The following is a 16,977-nucleotide window of genomic DNA, read 5'->3' as shown; positions in this document are numbered from 1 at the left end:
TCTGCCCAGAAATTTGATTTTTGCATATTCCGGCCACCGTGGGTCGCCGATGGAGCCCCGGCCGACACAAACGGAATCGCCGGGAGGTGGGTAGTGTGGCTGTCGTGGTCCGCCCCGCCGTTGCGGCCTATCGTCACCGGACGTTGCAGCGCCGGCCGGAATCTTGAAATTTTCTCACGGTGCCCAGAAAACTTGAAATTTCAAGATTCCGGCCGCCGTGGGCCAGTGCTGCGTCTCCGGCCGGCACAGACAAGAGCGCCGGGAGGAGGGGATTGCAGCCGGCCCTTCCGCGTTGTCATCGCACGTCACTGGAATCGCCGAATCCGCACCGTGCGGACGCCGCAGCTGAGAAGCCCTATATATATTAACTATAAGAGTATTGTGAATGTAACTTTCATTAAAATTGTGGCCAGGGCGTTGCTTGTTGTTAGGTCGCAGTGTGGAATGTTAGATGATGGTGCTCGTTTTCATGTTATATCGCACTTGATTCGAGAAATGGTCAGCTTTGGTAAATCAATGCTTGCTAGTAGCATTATGGGGAGGGATGATTCCTTGGATTCAGGTAGCAACATAAAATTTCCTGGATCCATTCACAATCTTATTCAGCGAGATCGAGTACTTGCAGCAGTACGTTTTCAAGTTCCTTTTATACTTATCATGTCTATTAATCATTATTTCTAACCTCATTCCTGTGTAAATGTTATGGTTGCTTTCATTTGCCCCAGATTATGACAGCCTATCTTAGTTAGGACAACTGTGATCTGTTTCATGTGATCATGCATTAGTGACCTAGACAAGTCCTTGCGCATGTCTGTGGCACGCATGGGTCTGACCCATGATTTTTTGTTTTCCTTTTCTTCTTTTTTTTGTTGTGATCTATTTCATGTTTTTTGAATTACCCAAGGTTCCTATGATTTGTCCATTTATTTGGTCTTTTATATCTTGCATGCATTCTACTGTTTGACTCTTGGATTTCCTTTTGTAGGTCGCAGAAGAGTTAAAATATATACAGTCATTAGAGACTGATCGCCAGAGGCAGCTGCACAAACTCCAGTCCAGGATTGATGAAAATGCCTCTGCAGAATCAGACGATAAAAAAGCTTTTGAAGATCAGATAAAAAGTAGCTTAACCTCCATTCTTGCTTTGGATGACAGCAGAAGAGCTGCATGCCAGCTTACTCACGAGGAAGAGCAGCAAAATGTGGCTGTATGTGACCCATTCCTCTGTTGCTTATCATAGCTTCTGCAAATGATTAAATAAATTAAAGAGGAGTCTGTGGAGTTTCTTGTTTATTACATTTGTTTTATTCTTGGACTAGTGATGAATGTATTATCAGTAACTTTTGGTAACTAACTGATTACTTTACAGGAGAAATGGATACACATGTTTCGTGCTTTGATTGACGAGAGGGGTCCTTGGTCTGCTAACCCGTTTCCAAATAGTGCTGTAAGGCATTGGAAACTTGACAAGATAGAAGATACCTGGCGACGGAGACAAAAACTGAGACAGAATTATCATTTTGATGAGAAATTGTGCCAACCTTCATCCTTGGTGTCCAGCACGGAGGTTATTCCTCCTTTTAATGAAAATAAATCTGGTTTTGTTGGCCACATTCCTGAGCAAATGAAGAGGTTTTTGCTAAAAGGAGTGTGGAAAATCACTGATGAGGGGAGTTCAGAACCCACTGAAACTGATACTGAGCTCGGTGGACAGAAGCCGTCCATCCACAAGGATACCTCAGACAACCAGTCCTCAGAAATGGTGAAGGACACCAGTGATTGGGCACAAGACAGGCAGGATGTGTCTTCCTCTTCACATGAGACGGAAACTAGTGAGGTATGTGGGACAATATGTGCATTCAGGATCCCTGGTTTAAAAATAAAATATCTTATATCTGTGATTCGGTTTCAGGTTCTTACATCAGTTCCTTGTGTGCTTGTGTCCTCAAAAAGAAAATTAGCTGGACATTTGGCGGTCATGAAAAATGTCTTGCATTTCTTTGGTGAATTTTTGGTTGAAGGTACTGGAGGATCATCAATTTTCAGAAATTTCCCTGCTTCAAGCAATTACGATCTGACCAAATCTGATCAAAAGCAGAAATTTATAAAACAACCAATATGCTTTGGTTTGGATGCTGCAAAGGGCAGTATGATTGATAAGTTTGAGGCTATAAGTGAAAATGTTCTCAAAAGAAAGGACCTGAAAAATATTAAACGCTATAGGAGATGGAATATGGGCAAGGTGAGGAAACAAAGTCCATTTTATCTTTACTTTGGCATCTTTGTGGAAAATCTAATTCAATTTCTGTTTTCTCTTGTCTCCTTATGGTTGGTATAGATCAAATCTGTTTCTTGGACTCGTTATCTGCTTCGTTACACCGCAATAGAGATCTTCTTCAGCGATTCAGCTGCACCAATATTTTTAAATTTTGCATCACAGAAGGATGCAAAAGATATTGGAACTTTGATAGTTGCTACCAGGAACGAATATTTGTTTCCAAAAGGTAGTGGTAGGGACAAAAGTGGAGCTATTTCATTTGTTGATAGACGTGTATCCTTGGAAATGGCAGAAGCCGCCCGAGAGAGCTGGAGGCGAAGGGATGTGACAAATTTTGAATATCTAATGATCCTTAACACATTGGCTGGAAGGTCTTATAATGATTTGACGCAATATCCTGTTTTTCCTTGGGTCTTGGCTGATTATTCCTCGGAGGTTCTTGATTTCAACAAGTCGTCAACCTTTCGGGATCTTTCAAAACCAGTGGGAGCACTTGATTCAAAACGATTTGAGGTTGGTTTGGTAGATGTGACAATTTGTAGGCTATGGAAATAAAAATCCTTATGTTAACAAATATGTTCTTTTGATGCAGGTGTTTGAAGATAGATATTGTAGCTTTACTGATCCAGATATACCTAGGTAAGATACATGGCTGACAAACTGGTCGTTTTGGAAGTCCCATGAGTGGTGTTTTCTGAATTTGTTTCTCCCTTCTTTGAAAAGAAATGGTTTTTATTGAAAGATCATGAAAAGTAAAATACAAAACGGTCGAGAAGGAGTCCTCATGGAAGAAAAGTTGGGCAAACTACCTAGATAGACTAAACTATAATTGTATTCCAACCTACTAATATGGAGGATAAGCTGTAGTCTCTAAAATACCCTGAAGTAGAAGCCCAACAATGGGTCTTTTCTGATTTATCTCACGTGGAACATTACTTGTTAATTTTTGCAGTTTCTACTATGGGTCTCATTATTCAAGCATGGGGATAGTGCTTTATTACCTTCTCAGATTAGAGCCCTTTACTTCTCTCCATCGCAATCTGCAGGTAATTTTCGGTGCAATATCTCTCTTTAAGCCTCTTAATATCCGCTACAAGTCTTTCAATTAGATCAAATTATCTTTCATTGTATCACAACTAGGTGACTCCTTTGTCCTCTAAACTTGTTTCTTTTTTAGAAAATCTCGTTTACACTCAACAAACCAAGATTTTATGCGATCAACTTTGACCTTTGACTTTCAAAAATAATTTAATTATTCACTACCTCTTAAACTACCCCTTGCTTTTTTTGTCGCCCCCACTTCTTTTTATTCTTGCTTTGATTTTCGATAGAATTTTCCCAAAGTGAAAGAAGAGAAACAAAATGAAAGTGAACAATCACACAACATTTAGGAGGAACTAGTTTATAATTAAGGGGATGGCTAATTATATTTAGACATTTCAGAACATGATGTTCTGCCGCTGCATTGCAAATATACCACTGGTGCTGCAAGCTTGGATTATGTCCTTTATTTACTGTGATGCGTGTGTATGGGACACATTTCAGTGCACAATGGTGGTTTTAACGAGCGACTACTAAATGCATCTAAAACGACACATGTCTGTGACATGAGAACATAAGAAATATCAGCATGTGATATATGCTGTATGATAAATGTCAACCTCTCTTGCTGATGTTTGAATGATTGAATCTTATTGGTTTATGAGATGTTCATTTGGTCATATTGTTGTGTCATTAACTGTACTGATTCCATATTTCACTTGTTGCTTGTTGTCAGGGTGGTAAATTTGACCATGCGGATCGTCTCTTTCAAAGCATTGAGTCAACTTATCAGAACTGCCTTTCTAATACAAGTGATGTAAAGGAGTTAATACCTGAGTTCTTTTATATGCCAGAGTTTCTTTTGAATTCAAACTCCTATCATTTAGGAGTGAAACAAGATGGTGAACCTATTGGGGATGTTTGTCTCCCTCCCTGGGCCAAGGTATGTGATGTTTCCTCAAACTATCTGTTTTGTAGCAGAGATAATGTCTGTCCTCAGGAGGGCATTTGTTTGGGTTCATGTTATGTTTTGATTTTGATACATAGGAAACATAAAGCAAAATTACTAGAATCGTTGCACAGCATGCATTTCCTCCTTTTGTTCAAACAGTAGACTGGCCCAATGAATATATGGTAGTAGTTTATGTTCTTGATTCGATAGTTGGACAGGTGATATCTAATCCACATTGATGGATAGTTAGATTCCTTTGTTCAACTCACCTTTACTCTTACGTTTTAATAACATTTCAAGTCCTTTCAAATAAAATTCTGGTGATATATTATCGTTCACGTAACAACATGTGAGGTAAGTTCTCATTGGAACTTATGTATTTGACGGTATTTCAAGGTAAATTTGCAAATTATTTTTGTATGGGCTTTGATGGATAGAAGGGAGGGATAGTGTTTGTTTTTTATTTTCCTGGAGTTATTGCTAAGAAAAAGTATTGCTAAAAATTTGAATCCAAGTAATTTGGCCTTCACCATTTTGAATCATGTCCTTGGTTAAGTTAAAAGAAAGTAGAATAAGAGGCCTTAATGTTCTGTGATGTCTTTTAGCCTTCTTTGATTGGTAGAACCCCATATGAATTCTTGTCATTTACCCTTTAATCTGGAAGTCATAGAATTATAGTTGGCTTGGCCAAAAATCTAAGTTGGTGTAATGTCAGTTTTTTTAATTAGGCCTGAAAGTTCGGGATGCAACCATATCTTCGGTGACCAATAACTGAGTGGCATGAGAAATGTTTAGCCAGCCAACCAGCAGGGGTAATGAGATTTCTGGAACTGAAGATGTACGAGTACCTTAACTGGTCTACTGTGTTTGATAGGAGCCATTTTCCTTTTCATCAACCAGTCACGACATTAATATAAGCTGGCTTGAGCTTATCTACTTTACGGAGTCAGCTACAAACAATCACACAATAGAAAAAACTAAGAACAAGTTGAAGCTTATCACTTTAGGTTAAAGTAAATGGCAAAACACGTCAGTACATGTCTAGGTTCGGAAAAACTAATTACATGTAGTCCCATGTTACTGGAAAATGTCACAATCCACTAGCTCCTGCAAACAGTTTTTTAATTGAACCACTGAACAAATGGATTTTGGTAAATTTCAAAGACCAAAATATATTTCAGCTTATTAGTGTTGCTTTGTTAGGAATCCACTTCTATTGGAAGACCCAAAAGTTGCACTTTTCCTTAATATTATGAAACCCAGTGGAAGCATATCATGCTAATTGCTTACTAGAATATATTTTGTAGAACATACTGCTTACCAGCAGCATAACTTGCCACGGTGTTTTTTTTTTAATTTAGCTATCAATTTTGCGAAAAATATAAACAGTAAACAGTGTTCTCGCTTCACAATTTGTAGTTATACTTGCTGTTCATGTACATAGTTACCTGCCATCTGGCATAAGATACTCCCATCTCAGCATAAGTACAGAAGCACCAGAACTGTGAACACACAAACGCGGCAACTCGGTTATGTTGCTTAGATAGGTGCCCACTTGTTGGGTTATTACATTTGCATCTTGAAGCCTGGGTAACAATTTCTGTCATTCATTAATGTGATAACCTCAGAAAAGAATTTTGTCCAAGATTTGAGCTTTATGTTATTTCTTTCTTTCTCCACCCTGCTCCCTGCCTATTTTGAATGACATAGAGATGGATTTTACTATACCGTTGTGTATGCATTATTTTCTTTTGGTTCTTTGAGACAACTCGAACTAACTTTTGGTGCAGGGCTCACCTGAAGAATTTGTTAACAAGAACAGAGAGGCTCTTGAAAGTGAATATGTTAGCTCTAATCTGCACCATTGGATAGATTTGGTATTTGGTTACAAACAGCGTGGAAAACCTGCAGTAGAGGTACATGTGAACCTGCAAGTTCATCATTGTTAATTTAGGCAAGTTTACTGTGCTCATGATAAATGTTATAATTACAGGCAGCAAATATATTTTATTACTTGACGTATGAAGGCGCTGTTGATCTGGACACTATGGACGACGATTTACAAAGATCAGCAATTGAAGACCAAATTGCAAATTTTGGGCAAACACCCATTCAGATTTTCCGTAAAAAACACCCAAGAAGAGGACCGCCCATTCCAATTGCTCATCCTCTGCGGTTTGCACCTGGTTCTATTAACATGACTTCCATTGTTAATAGTGCAAGTCAACCAAGGTCGTCGTCATTGTATATTCGTACAGTGGACTCGAATATTGTTGTTGTAAACCAGGGGCTCACCTTGTCAGTCAAGATGTGGTTGACATCCTCACTGCAATCTGGCGGAAATTTTACCTTCTCTGGCTCCCAGGTTCAGCTTTAGTTCTTTCTTGGATCATTGGACTGTGTTCTTATATTGTTTAGTCTCGTGCGTATGCTTACTTTACCGTCCATTATAATAATACAGGATCCTTCTTTTGGCATTGGTTCTGATGTCCTTTCTCCCCGTAAAATTGGGAGTCCTTCTGCTGAAAATGTTGAACTTGGACCGCAATGCTTCGCAACAATGCAAACAGCAGCGGAGAACTTTTTGATCTCATGTGGCAATTGGGAAAATAGTTTTCAGGTTATATCCTTAAATGATGGCAGAATTGTGCAAAGCATCAGACAGCATAGGGATGTGGTCAGTTGTGTGGCAGGTATTTTTCACAATGGGAAGACAAAAGTATCTTTAATGAAACATGTGTGTACATATGAGGTGAAAGAAAACATGCGTCATCCCAATTTAAGCAAATGTAATATAATAGAACCCAGGGAGGGAGATGGAGCTTTCTAAGGTTGTCAGTTGCAAATGGGCAGTACCATTGGGGGGTAAATTGAATTTCCCGAAAAAGAATATAAAAAAATGTGTTGCTTTCGAACTATAGCCACAGTCCCCATGCTCTTTAAAAGTTTACATATCTAGTGTTTAACTGCAGGATGATTGCATAGAAGGGCAGTCTGATTTTAAGAGGTCGGCATATTAATTATTGTTTATTATAAATAAAAAAATTTATTTGTGTATAAATAAAGGAAAGAGTGGAAAGGAGTAATATAATCTTTTATATTCATAGGCCAGATGTCCTTTATTTGTTTGTACCTGTTCAGATGCATCATGAGAATAGTTCATGCTTGTCTTCAAGTATTTTTCTGAGCTGCTAAATGATTATGCTGCAGTAACATCTGATGGAAGCTATCTTGCAACTGGGAGTTATGACACTACGATCATGGTATGGGAAGTTTACCGAGGTAGAACACAAGAAAAGAGACCTCGTAATATACAGACAGAGCTACCCCGAAAAGATTATGTCGTTGTCGAAACCCCTTTCCGTATACTGTGTGGACATGATGATATAATCACATGCTTATATATCAGCGCGGAGCTTGACATAGTTATCAGTGGATCGAAAGATGGAACATGTGTTTTTCATACACTGCAGAATGGAAGATATGTAAGATCCTTGAGACATCCATCTGGATGTGCGTTGTCAAAGCTTGCCGCTTCTCGGCATGGAAGGATAGTGTTTTACGCTGATGATGATCTCAGTTTGCATCTGTACTCAATTAACGGTAAACATCTTGCTTCTTCTGAATCCAATGGCCGCCTCAACTGTGTTGAGTTGAGTGGGTGTGGTGAATTTTTGGTCTGTGCCGGTGACCATGGACAAATAGTTGTACGATCCATGAATTCACTTGAGGTCATTAAGAAATATAATGGAGCTGGAAAGATCATAACATCTCTAACAGTGACCCCAGAAGAATGCTTCTTAGCTGGAACAAAAGAAGGTTCCCTTCTTGTGTATTCTATTGAAAACCCTCAGCACCGCAAAGGTAACCTTCCTCGAAGTTCAAAATCCAAGCCTTCTTGAACAGGATAGATTCTTCCTTTGCTCTTGAAGTCGCAGCTGATGTTATGATCAATGATATTAATCCCAGGTATGTTGTAGCAAACGCCTACAAGTCGTCCCTTTTTGTTGTTTGGTTAGTTTAATGTCTGCAATAATTCTTATGGTGTAGATGTATTTTTTTAGCTGATTGTTTGTCCTGTGGAATGCATATTACTAATTAATATCCTGAATTTTCTTTTTTTGGTCAATATGAGTTCCTGATTTAAACATTGCTTGTATTCAGCAATATGTGCATAGGTCTTACCATCAACGTTGTTGAAGAGAAGTTCCACATATTGTCTTCCCACCATTGAATATAGGAGTCTGTGAAAGTGATTTCAGAATTCCAGCCATGTCTATGACATCCCAGGGCCCAGAACTCGGACTCCTTTCTATTTGCTTTTGCCTCCTTCAGATTTTACCAAACAATTGAGGATACATGCAGCTCCACAAGAATTACTTGCACAGTTTTGAGGCTGTTTAAGCTCCACTTCATATTGATTTAACCCATGCAGAGCTAAAAACTGGTGATGTTAACCTTTCTGTACCATTTTACAGCGTAGGATACTCATGTATACCTTCAGGTAAGCATATCCATGTACATGATGTTATCGCTAGGTTAGATTTACATGAGTTGTGTATTAATCAGAGTCAACTTGCTACTCTGATTTTTCGCTAGTTCGAAAGAAGTGTTTATTCCTCCAATCTTGTATAGATAGGCTGCATTGCCATTTTTATAGTCTGAAGTAAATGGCAACCACATTGTTCTTTTTCTGTGGTACACTTGGTGAACTGTAGACATAAACCTCTTAAGAAAATGCACTTAAACAGGGATTGCGGAATCAGCATTGAGTAACTTTTGCCCTCAGAAAATAGTGAATTTCAATGTAAATATTTGAATTCATGTGTTTATGCCTTTATGGTAGCATTTGATATTGCATCAGGATATTTTTGTTGATCACTTGATTTCAATAATTCAAGGTGACAACTGTTTGCATTTTTTGGTGTGCTTGTAGCATCCGTCGTACCCCAATTTATGGAAAATAACTTGTTGAGACAGAAAAAAAAGTATCATCTCTCAACTTATATTAGAAAAAAAATTACTATTTATAAATTAATTATAAAATATTAATCATATTTTAGTGGAAATTATAAAAAGGTCAATAAAATTAGAAAATGTCATTTTAAAAATATTTTATGTACTGTTATGTCCTTTCTCATTTTTTAATTTATTTTTCTTATTTTTCTAATTCCAGATTTTCATTTGATATACTACCCACTCCGAATCGACCAACCGTACAAGGCACAACAACCATCGCAAAGGGTTTTCGCCATCGATGGCGGTGCTCTAAGCAATTCCGGCGAAACCGAAGTTCAAGGTTCCCTAATTTTAGTTATTCTCTTCATCCTGAGAATACTTATACCAATCTCATTTGATTTTTAACAAAATTTCGCATATTTCCTCTCGGCATGTCACACTTCCTGTCACAGATACTGTCACACTTACGTCACAACCGCTATCACACATAATGTCACAGAACCTGTCACACTATCTATTTACACTAACTGTTACACTATCTGTCACAATCTCAGTCACACCCGCTGTCACACTACCTATCTCACCCGCTGTCACACAATCTGTCACACCCCCTATCACACTATTTGTCACAACCTCTGTCACACTACCTATCACACTCGCTGTCACACCCCATGTCACACTACCTATCACAACCTCTGTCACACAATCTGTCACAACCCATGTCACACTACTTGTCACAACTCCTGTCACAATACCCATCACACTAACTGTCACACCGTTTTTGTGTGACTATGTTGTGAAAAGAAAAAGAAAAGGAATAAGAAGAAGATGATGATGATGATGAAGAAAATGACTAGAAATAACAAACTTTTGTGATCTTGAACTAATACATATTGACACTTTATGTTGTAGTACAGACACCGCCAATCAGAATGTCTGTCACACCTACTATCACACCCTTTGTCACACTACCTATCACACCCGCTGTCACACCTGTTATCACACTTATTTTCACACTACCTATCACACTCGCTGACACATTGGCTGTCACACACACTATCACACCCGCTGTCACACTGTTTTATGTGACTATGTTGTGATAAGAAGAAGAAGTAGAAGAAAAAAAAAGACTAGTAAATAACGAACCTTTGTCTATTATGTGATCTTGAATTTCTCAAATCAACTCATATGATCCAAATATCGACAATAATGTGATGTCACAACTCCAGCGACACTACCTATTACATTACCACTACACATCATACTTGTTATCACATTAGCTATCACATTGCCTATCACATTACCTATCACATTACCTATCACACTATCTATCACAGTAGAAAATTTGTGTGACAGGTAGTGTGATAGGTAATGTGATAGCTAGTGTGACAGCAATTTTCTAAAAAAAAATGTCTAATATCTAATGTCAAGATGGGGACGGTAGTGAAGCTTCCCAGCTTCACTCGAGGTCAGCGCGTCGGTGGCTCTCTAGCGAAACATGTCGGGAATGTGATCTCTTGGCGGTGCATGGAGCCATCAATTCCGGCAAATCAACGATTGATTCCCTGACGAATCAGATCGATCAAAGGGAATCCGAGCGAGGTTGTTAAAGACTGTATCTAGGACGGTAAAATTGGAGAAAATGCAAAAGCCGCGATTTTGTCCAAGTCAGTGGCATTTTTCGAAGGAATGGGCTTCGTTAATTAGTGTCAGGAACTTGTTGTGGATAACGGCGTCGGCGTTTGCGTTTGGGATTCTGCGGTGAGGTCGTCGACGCATCACAAGTAGAGAGAGAGAGAGAGAGTAGATTGGGAGAAATCTCAGACTTGTTGAGAAAGAGGGGAGAATTAGATAGTGGCAATCTGTAATTGTTGCTAATTCCAGTGGCAACGGTATAATAGAATTAATAAAGTGATTATCTTGTAAATATTGAAATCCTAGGTGATTATTTTATAATTAAGGTGATTATCTTAGGTGAAATTGACTTTTTTATGAGAACCCCACAAAAAGATTGTAAAACTAACAAAAAAGATAAGTTTTAAATACACTCCACTAATCTCTTAAGCCACCCCTACTTAATACACTACCAACTAAATTATTTTTTCACTAAATACACATTCTAAAGTGCCCAAAATGCCCTTATTCTAAAGAATCAAAAAATCATTAATTATCATATTATTTGATATAAGTATTCTATATCTATTTTTTTTTTGTAATATTTTTAAGGACAAATTAGAAAAAAGTATCATTTTTCACTTTAAATTATAAAAAAAAGTCACCACTTATTTTTCATTTATAAAAAAGTTATCTCAATTAATTGGAAATTAGAAATAGTCAACAAGTTTAGAACAAAATTAGAAAATAGTTACTTTTTAAATATTTTTCCGGACTGTTTGTCTTTTCTTCATCTTTTTTTTTTCCTTCTTCTAGTTCCAGCCATAACTTTTCGTCAGGCGATGGATTTGAGTGCTTGTACCATTGAAAAGATCTCTCTCCCATCTTTCTTTTGATACCATACCCACTCTGAACCGACCACTGTACAAGGCGTAGCAACCCTCGCAAGGGGTTACCGCGGTCAATGACAGTGGTCTAAGCAATTTCGGTGAAATCCGAGCTCAATGTTCCCTAATTCTAGGTATTCTCTTCATTTATGAGCATACTCATACCAATCTCCTTTTAATTAGAATATAATTTTACATATTTAGACATTTATTTTTGGCATGTCACACTACTTATCACACCCGTTGTCACTCCTTTTGTCACACCTCACACCTGCTGTCACACCCGCTGTCACACAACCTATCACATTACATGTCACACCCCCGGTCACACTACTTATCGCACTAATTGTCACACTTATTGTCACACTCGCTGTCACACTACCTATTACATCCGATGTCACACTGCCTATCACACTCTCTGTCACACTACCTATCACAACCGATGTCACACTATTTATGTGACTATGTTGTGACAAGAAGAAGAAAAAGAAAAAGAAGAAGAAGAATGACTAGAAATAACGAACCTTGTCCACTGTTATGTGATCTTGAATTTCACATATATTATCATTTATCTCGGCAAATCACAATATCTGTCACACTACCTATCAAACTATCTGTCACAACACAAATTTAGTGTGACAGGTAAACTAATTGTCACACTATCAGTCACACCAACATTGTTTTGTGACGGGTAGTATGACAAGTGGTGTGATTTTTAATGACAAAATGATAGAAATTGTAAATGGTCTCGAAAAGCTTCGGCAGCGGGGAGGGATTTAAGACTGGTGGCTAATTAATTTGGATTTGGAGATGGAATTCTACTCTGGGCACCAAAGTAATTTCTCTGCTACACGCGCGCCGGTCTCACTCCCCCCTTCTCAGTCCCAGATTAGACCTTTGCACTAGGCGCCGCAGATGAGGAATTGCGGCGGTGTCGTTGTCATCGTCCTGGTGCGAGAGGAATGAGGAAACACGTTGAGGAGGTGCATGGACGACGGAGATTTGTTTGCAATGGAAGCCAAACCACGAGCAGAAGAAAAATATAGGCCAGAAGATTGAAGACGGTGGCGCGGTGCTTGGAGGCTACCAGCATGGACCTCACGTCTCCCTTTCATTAGTAAGAACCAGATCTCTCTCTATGCCAAACCCAAACGCGATCCCCTTCGTCCCCACCAATATCCCAGACATCGCCGCCAAATAAGGACCTCCTCCGCTGTATCGTCCTCTAGGCTCTCGCACCACCGATATGAGGTTTTTTTTTTTGAGATAATGGTTGTAGAGAATGGCACAGGTGTAAATATTTACAATATTATGGGCAACGCTTTAGGAATTTTAAGAACTTGGACTTTTTTCTAATTTTCAAAACTTAGGTGCTATTTTCTCATTTCATGTGTCAAAATTGACTTTTTTTATAAGAAGCCCTATTTTTAAATCATACGTTTCATTAGTTTTTGCCAAAAAATATTCAAATGATCATTGCGAATTAATAATTAAATGGAAAAATATTGTTGTTATAACTCCAACATCAATCTAAATCGAACAAAAATATGCAACATGTCTTGCAATCATATAAGAAAAAAAATTAAGAATTGTTACAATAAAAATATATAATAACAACTAATATATAAGTTATAGTCTACGATGAAGAAGATGTAATTTCTACATGTAGTAATTTCTACATGTAGGTCTATGTATTGCGTCATTTGTTCCATTCTAATAATATGTATATTTTAGTCATTTTACGTACTATATATCTTATTAAAAAAAGTGTGTATTAAGAGGCTAATGGAGTGTATTTAAAATTTCTCCACAAAAAACGATCATAAAATAAAACTCGGAAGGCCTTGATTTTCCATTATCATGTAGTTTTTCTCGTGTATACTTTCATTTTAAGCTAGTCTCTTCGGCATATTCTCCTCGAGAAAACTTATGAACTCGTTCTCTAGTCGACCGTTCCTATTTCTGTCTCCGAACGTACTCTTCATTTCCATGACCCTCTTTCTTACCATCTCGCCGGAGTCATCAACCATTGCCGACCTCACACACTCGGCCACTGAGTCACGCGTAAATGACCCGTCTAGCTCGTTCCGAGGTACCTCCACCCCGAGCCCCTTATTGTTCGCCAGCCTAGCATTTAGCCCTTGATCATTCAACATGGGAAATAGTATCAACACCCTCCCAAACCCTAACCCTTCGATCATCGAGTTCCAACCGCAATGTGTCAAGAACCCGCCTACCGAGTCATGACTCAGTATCCACACTTGAGGCGCCCAACCAAAATGTACCATCCCTCGGTCCTTAACTCGCTCCACAAACCCTTCCGGTAACATCTCCGACACCGACTGAGTCGACTCGGGCGGGTCTCTCAACACCCAAAAGAAGGGTAACCCGGACAGCTCCAACCCTAGAGCCAACTCGGTGAGTTCTTGTTGACTCAGAGTCGCCTCAGTCCCTAGTGCCACGTATACCACCAAGTTAACTTGCTGCTTGTCCAACCAATCCTTGACACGTGTCGGTTCCTCATCCACCGGTGGCGGCAAAAACCCAACCGGAAGAACCGGTTTGTTCCTCCCGTAAAGCTCTCTGAGCAACTCGAACCACTCAATCTCGAACTCATCCGAGCTTCTCATCAAAACGACGTCGCTGTCCCTCACGGCGACCCCAAATCGCACCGTATCGGGCGTACCGTACACGTTGTCGTGCACGTACTTGGCAACCTCGTGGTACCGGAACGCCATGTCCGTTTTGAACGGAATCCACGGCGGGACCACCGTGAAATCCTCGGTCTTGGTCCTCGCATCGTGACCGTCGATCAACAACGACGGCGGGCCAAGGAAAGCCATACACGCGGCGCTGAAGCAGCAGAAGTAGGCGCGTGGGATGCCGAGCTTGGCCGCGAGTGGGGGAAGCCAGTGAGAGGCGTAGTCGTAGACGACCCAGTCGGGAGACGAGGACTCGAGAAAAGCGGCCAGGGGTAATTCCAGCAAGTCGAAGGCCCTTTTTAGTAATTGCTGCTTGCTGTACGGCAAGTCGTTGGAGGACTCGGCGTCGTCCGGGAGGTTCTCAACGCGGGGCAGAGGAAGAGGGACGAGAGTGATGAGAGAGGAGAGGGGGGAGCGTGGGGGTAGTTTGGGAAGTCTGTGGAGGTTTCTTGGGGTGGAGATGAAGGAGACTTTGTGACCCTTTTGAGCTATGAGCTTGGAGAGGTGGAAGAAGGGTATGAGATGACCCATGGCCAGCCATGGAAACACCACCAAGTGTAAAGAGCCAGTATTGGACTGCTTCACGTCCTCCATAGTTAACTGAGCTAATGAAGTTTTGCACCTTTGGTTGTTTTTGTGGGTGCCAACTGCCAAGTTTAATATACGAGAGAGAGAGAGAGAGAGAGAGAGAGAGAGAGAGAGAGCGCGCGCGCTTGGATACGATGGCCGTCCAAATATGCGGAATGTTTATTAATATTAATTTGTTTTCAGAGTCGACGAATATACGGTGAAAGGTGGGCACTGGGCACTAATGAACAATTTGGTCATGAAAGAAGAGCTGATGGGTACTGGTGGTATGGAGACTAGGATAACTATCGGACAAAGTGTAATACTAATTTAGAGAAGTTACGTAGTGGATGACGAAATATATGCCAAGAGAGTCAGTCACTAGCTAGCTAGCATGAGTAAGAGTTTCTGGACGAATCGGATTTGAATCTGTAAATCTGTTTTTTGAACAAAAAGATTGAAAGCATTGTATTGATTGTATGTATGAGACAACATCATAACATTTTACCACGTGCTACGTTAAAATCGAAATATACAAAATTACTAAATTTTTTGAAACTTACAAATCTAGCAATTTCTATGATGAACCCCCGCCCGACAATGCAAGAGTCATGCCAAGAAGGAGGCTCAAACCCAAGAGAAGACCCAGAGAAAGGTCTAGTCTTGTTTGCTAAGGGCACCCAAAAAACTAGACACCCAAACATTAATCTCGCAGCCGTCAGACACTCAGACACAACGACGTTGCTCCCTACTCCCTCACAAGTGCCGCTAACGATCATCCGTTATAATGTTTATTATATGAATTAATTTCAGTTTACTCTTATAAACTTTACACCAAAAATCAGTTTATCCTTTAAATTTGTATTTAAATAATCAGTTCACTCCCTATATTTTCAAATGACATCAAAGAAGAACAAAATTCAGATTTTTTTATATAGATTATATTGATAATTATGCTACGAAACCTAATTTTAAAGCTTTAGTGTTGTTGTAAAATTATTAGGAATTTGTTTTGGTCTTGCATATATGATTTGAAACCTTCTTTGATAGTTTTTTATCAGATTTTAACCAAGAAAATCTAAATTTTGTCATTCTTTAATGTTATTTGAAAGTATAGGAGGTGAACTGATTAAAATAAAAATTTAATAAGTGAACTGATTTTGGATGTAAAATTTAGGAAGGTAAACTGAAATTTATTCTTATTGTTTTGCAGGAGGTTCAATTGCAACTCAAATAAAGGAGGGCAACCTACAAAGTATATGGTTCACATAATCAAAGTTTTCTTGCTTTTCATGTCATACTGTGATTTTTATATATCTTCTGTTTTCTGTAGGGTGGAACAATAATCTGCAAAGGAAGTTTTTAGTTCTAAAGGAAAATACTTAGGTTTCAAGAAGGTTTGGGGTAGTGAATTTGATTCAATACTGAGCTATGCTTTCTGCTGAAAGAGCTTAAGGATCAATTTGCGTTACAGGTGAGGTTTTGGTTACTGTAGTAAGCTTTGGCTCTGTTTTGGTACGAGTTAACATCAGGCTTGAGTAGACGTAAAAAGAATTTTACTTACTACAATAGGAATTATGGCTCTAGCATACTTTGGTTTAGTTTGAGGAGGCTTGTGATGAGGCTATGGAATGATTTTGGTATAGTAGTAAAGGATTTATAAAGCTATGAATGCTTTGCTAAACAAGGCTTGACTGCAGTAACCAGTAGTTAAATGTTCAAGTATGATGTAAGCATGAGCATATATTGTGGTGACTAAGAGTTGGAATTCTCTTCTTTTTTTCTTTAAAACTCAGTCCTCGAGTTTCTAAGCATGTAGTAATCGTCAAATATAGGATACTGGGAGCATTAGACGACAAATATAGGATACTGGGAGGCGGGAGCATTAGACGACATTTGAGGAACTGCTTTTGTCAATTTCTCTGGATAAGCATGGTATACTACAGTAATAGAGGATTTGGCCAAGTCTAGGAAGTG

At 39.2% G+C, this 16,977-nt stretch overlaps 2 protein-coding genes across 4 annotated transcripts in view; one reads left to right on the top strand and one right to left on the bottom strand.

Annotated features, from left to right (window-relative positions):
• Window positions 1-9,119, top strand: part of LOC126796390 (BEACH domain-containing protein B) — a 33,250-nt gene extending 24,131 nt beyond the window's left edge. For 2 of the 3 annotated variants that reach the window (XM_050523217.1, XM_050523216.1), the window contains exons 29-41: window positions 414-627; window positions 986-1,207; window positions 1,370-1,837; window positions 1,913-2,242; window positions 2,339-2,791; window positions 2,871-2,917; window positions 3,231-3,324; window positions 4,056-4,262; window positions 6,062-6,187; window positions 6,265-6,636; window positions 6,733-6,964; window positions 7,482-8,240; window positions 8,436-9,119. In XM_050523217.1, coding sequence (XP_050379174.1) covers window positions 414-627; window positions 986-1,207; window positions 1,370-1,837; window positions 1,913-2,242; window positions 2,339-2,791; window positions 2,871-2,917; window positions 3,231-3,324; window positions 4,056-4,262; window positions 6,062-6,187; window positions 6,265-6,636; window positions 6,733-6,964; window positions 7,482-8,173 — 3,457 coding nt within the window. In that variant the 3' untranslated portion in view covers window positions 8,174-8,240; window positions 8,436-9,119. The remainder of the gene's footprint in view (window positions 1-413; window positions 628-985; window positions 1,208-1,369; window positions 1,838-1,912; window positions 2,243-2,338; window positions 2,792-2,870; window positions 2,918-3,230; window positions 3,325-4,055; window positions 4,263-6,061; window positions 6,188-6,264; window positions 6,637-6,732; window positions 6,965-7,481; window positions 8,241-8,435) is intronic. The other variant, XM_050523218.1, reaches the window with a different exon arrangement.
• Window positions 9,120-13,422: 4,303 nt separating this feature from the next.
• On the bottom strand, window positions 13,423-15,105 carry LOC126796403 (UDP-glycosyltransferase 91C1). The gene has a single exon (XM_050523230.1). It carries the CDS (start codon window positions 15,025-15,027, stop codon window positions 13,621-13,623), a length of 1,407 nt encoding a protein of 468 aa, XP_050379187.1. The 5' UTR covers window positions 15,028-15,105; the 3' UTR covers window positions 13,423-13,620.
• Window positions 15,106-16,977: the final 1,872 nt, after the last annotated feature.

Source organism: Argentina anserina, chromosome 5 (genome assembly GCF_933775445.1).
Source record: "Argentina anserina chromosome 5, drPotAnse1.1, whole genome shotgun sequence".
Classification (NCBI taxonomy): domain Eukaryota; kingdom Viridiplantae; phylum Streptophyta; class Magnoliopsida; order Rosales; family Rosaceae; genus Argentina; species Argentina anserina.
This window is presented reverse-complemented; position numbering and strand designations above follow the sequence as displayed.

Bases quoted from the DNA above. Each gene is read 5' to 3' on its own strand.
- LOC126796403 (XM_050523230.1), bottom strand. From the start codon at position 15,027: ATGGAGGACGTGAAGCAGTCCAATACTGGCTCTTTACACTTGGTGGTG.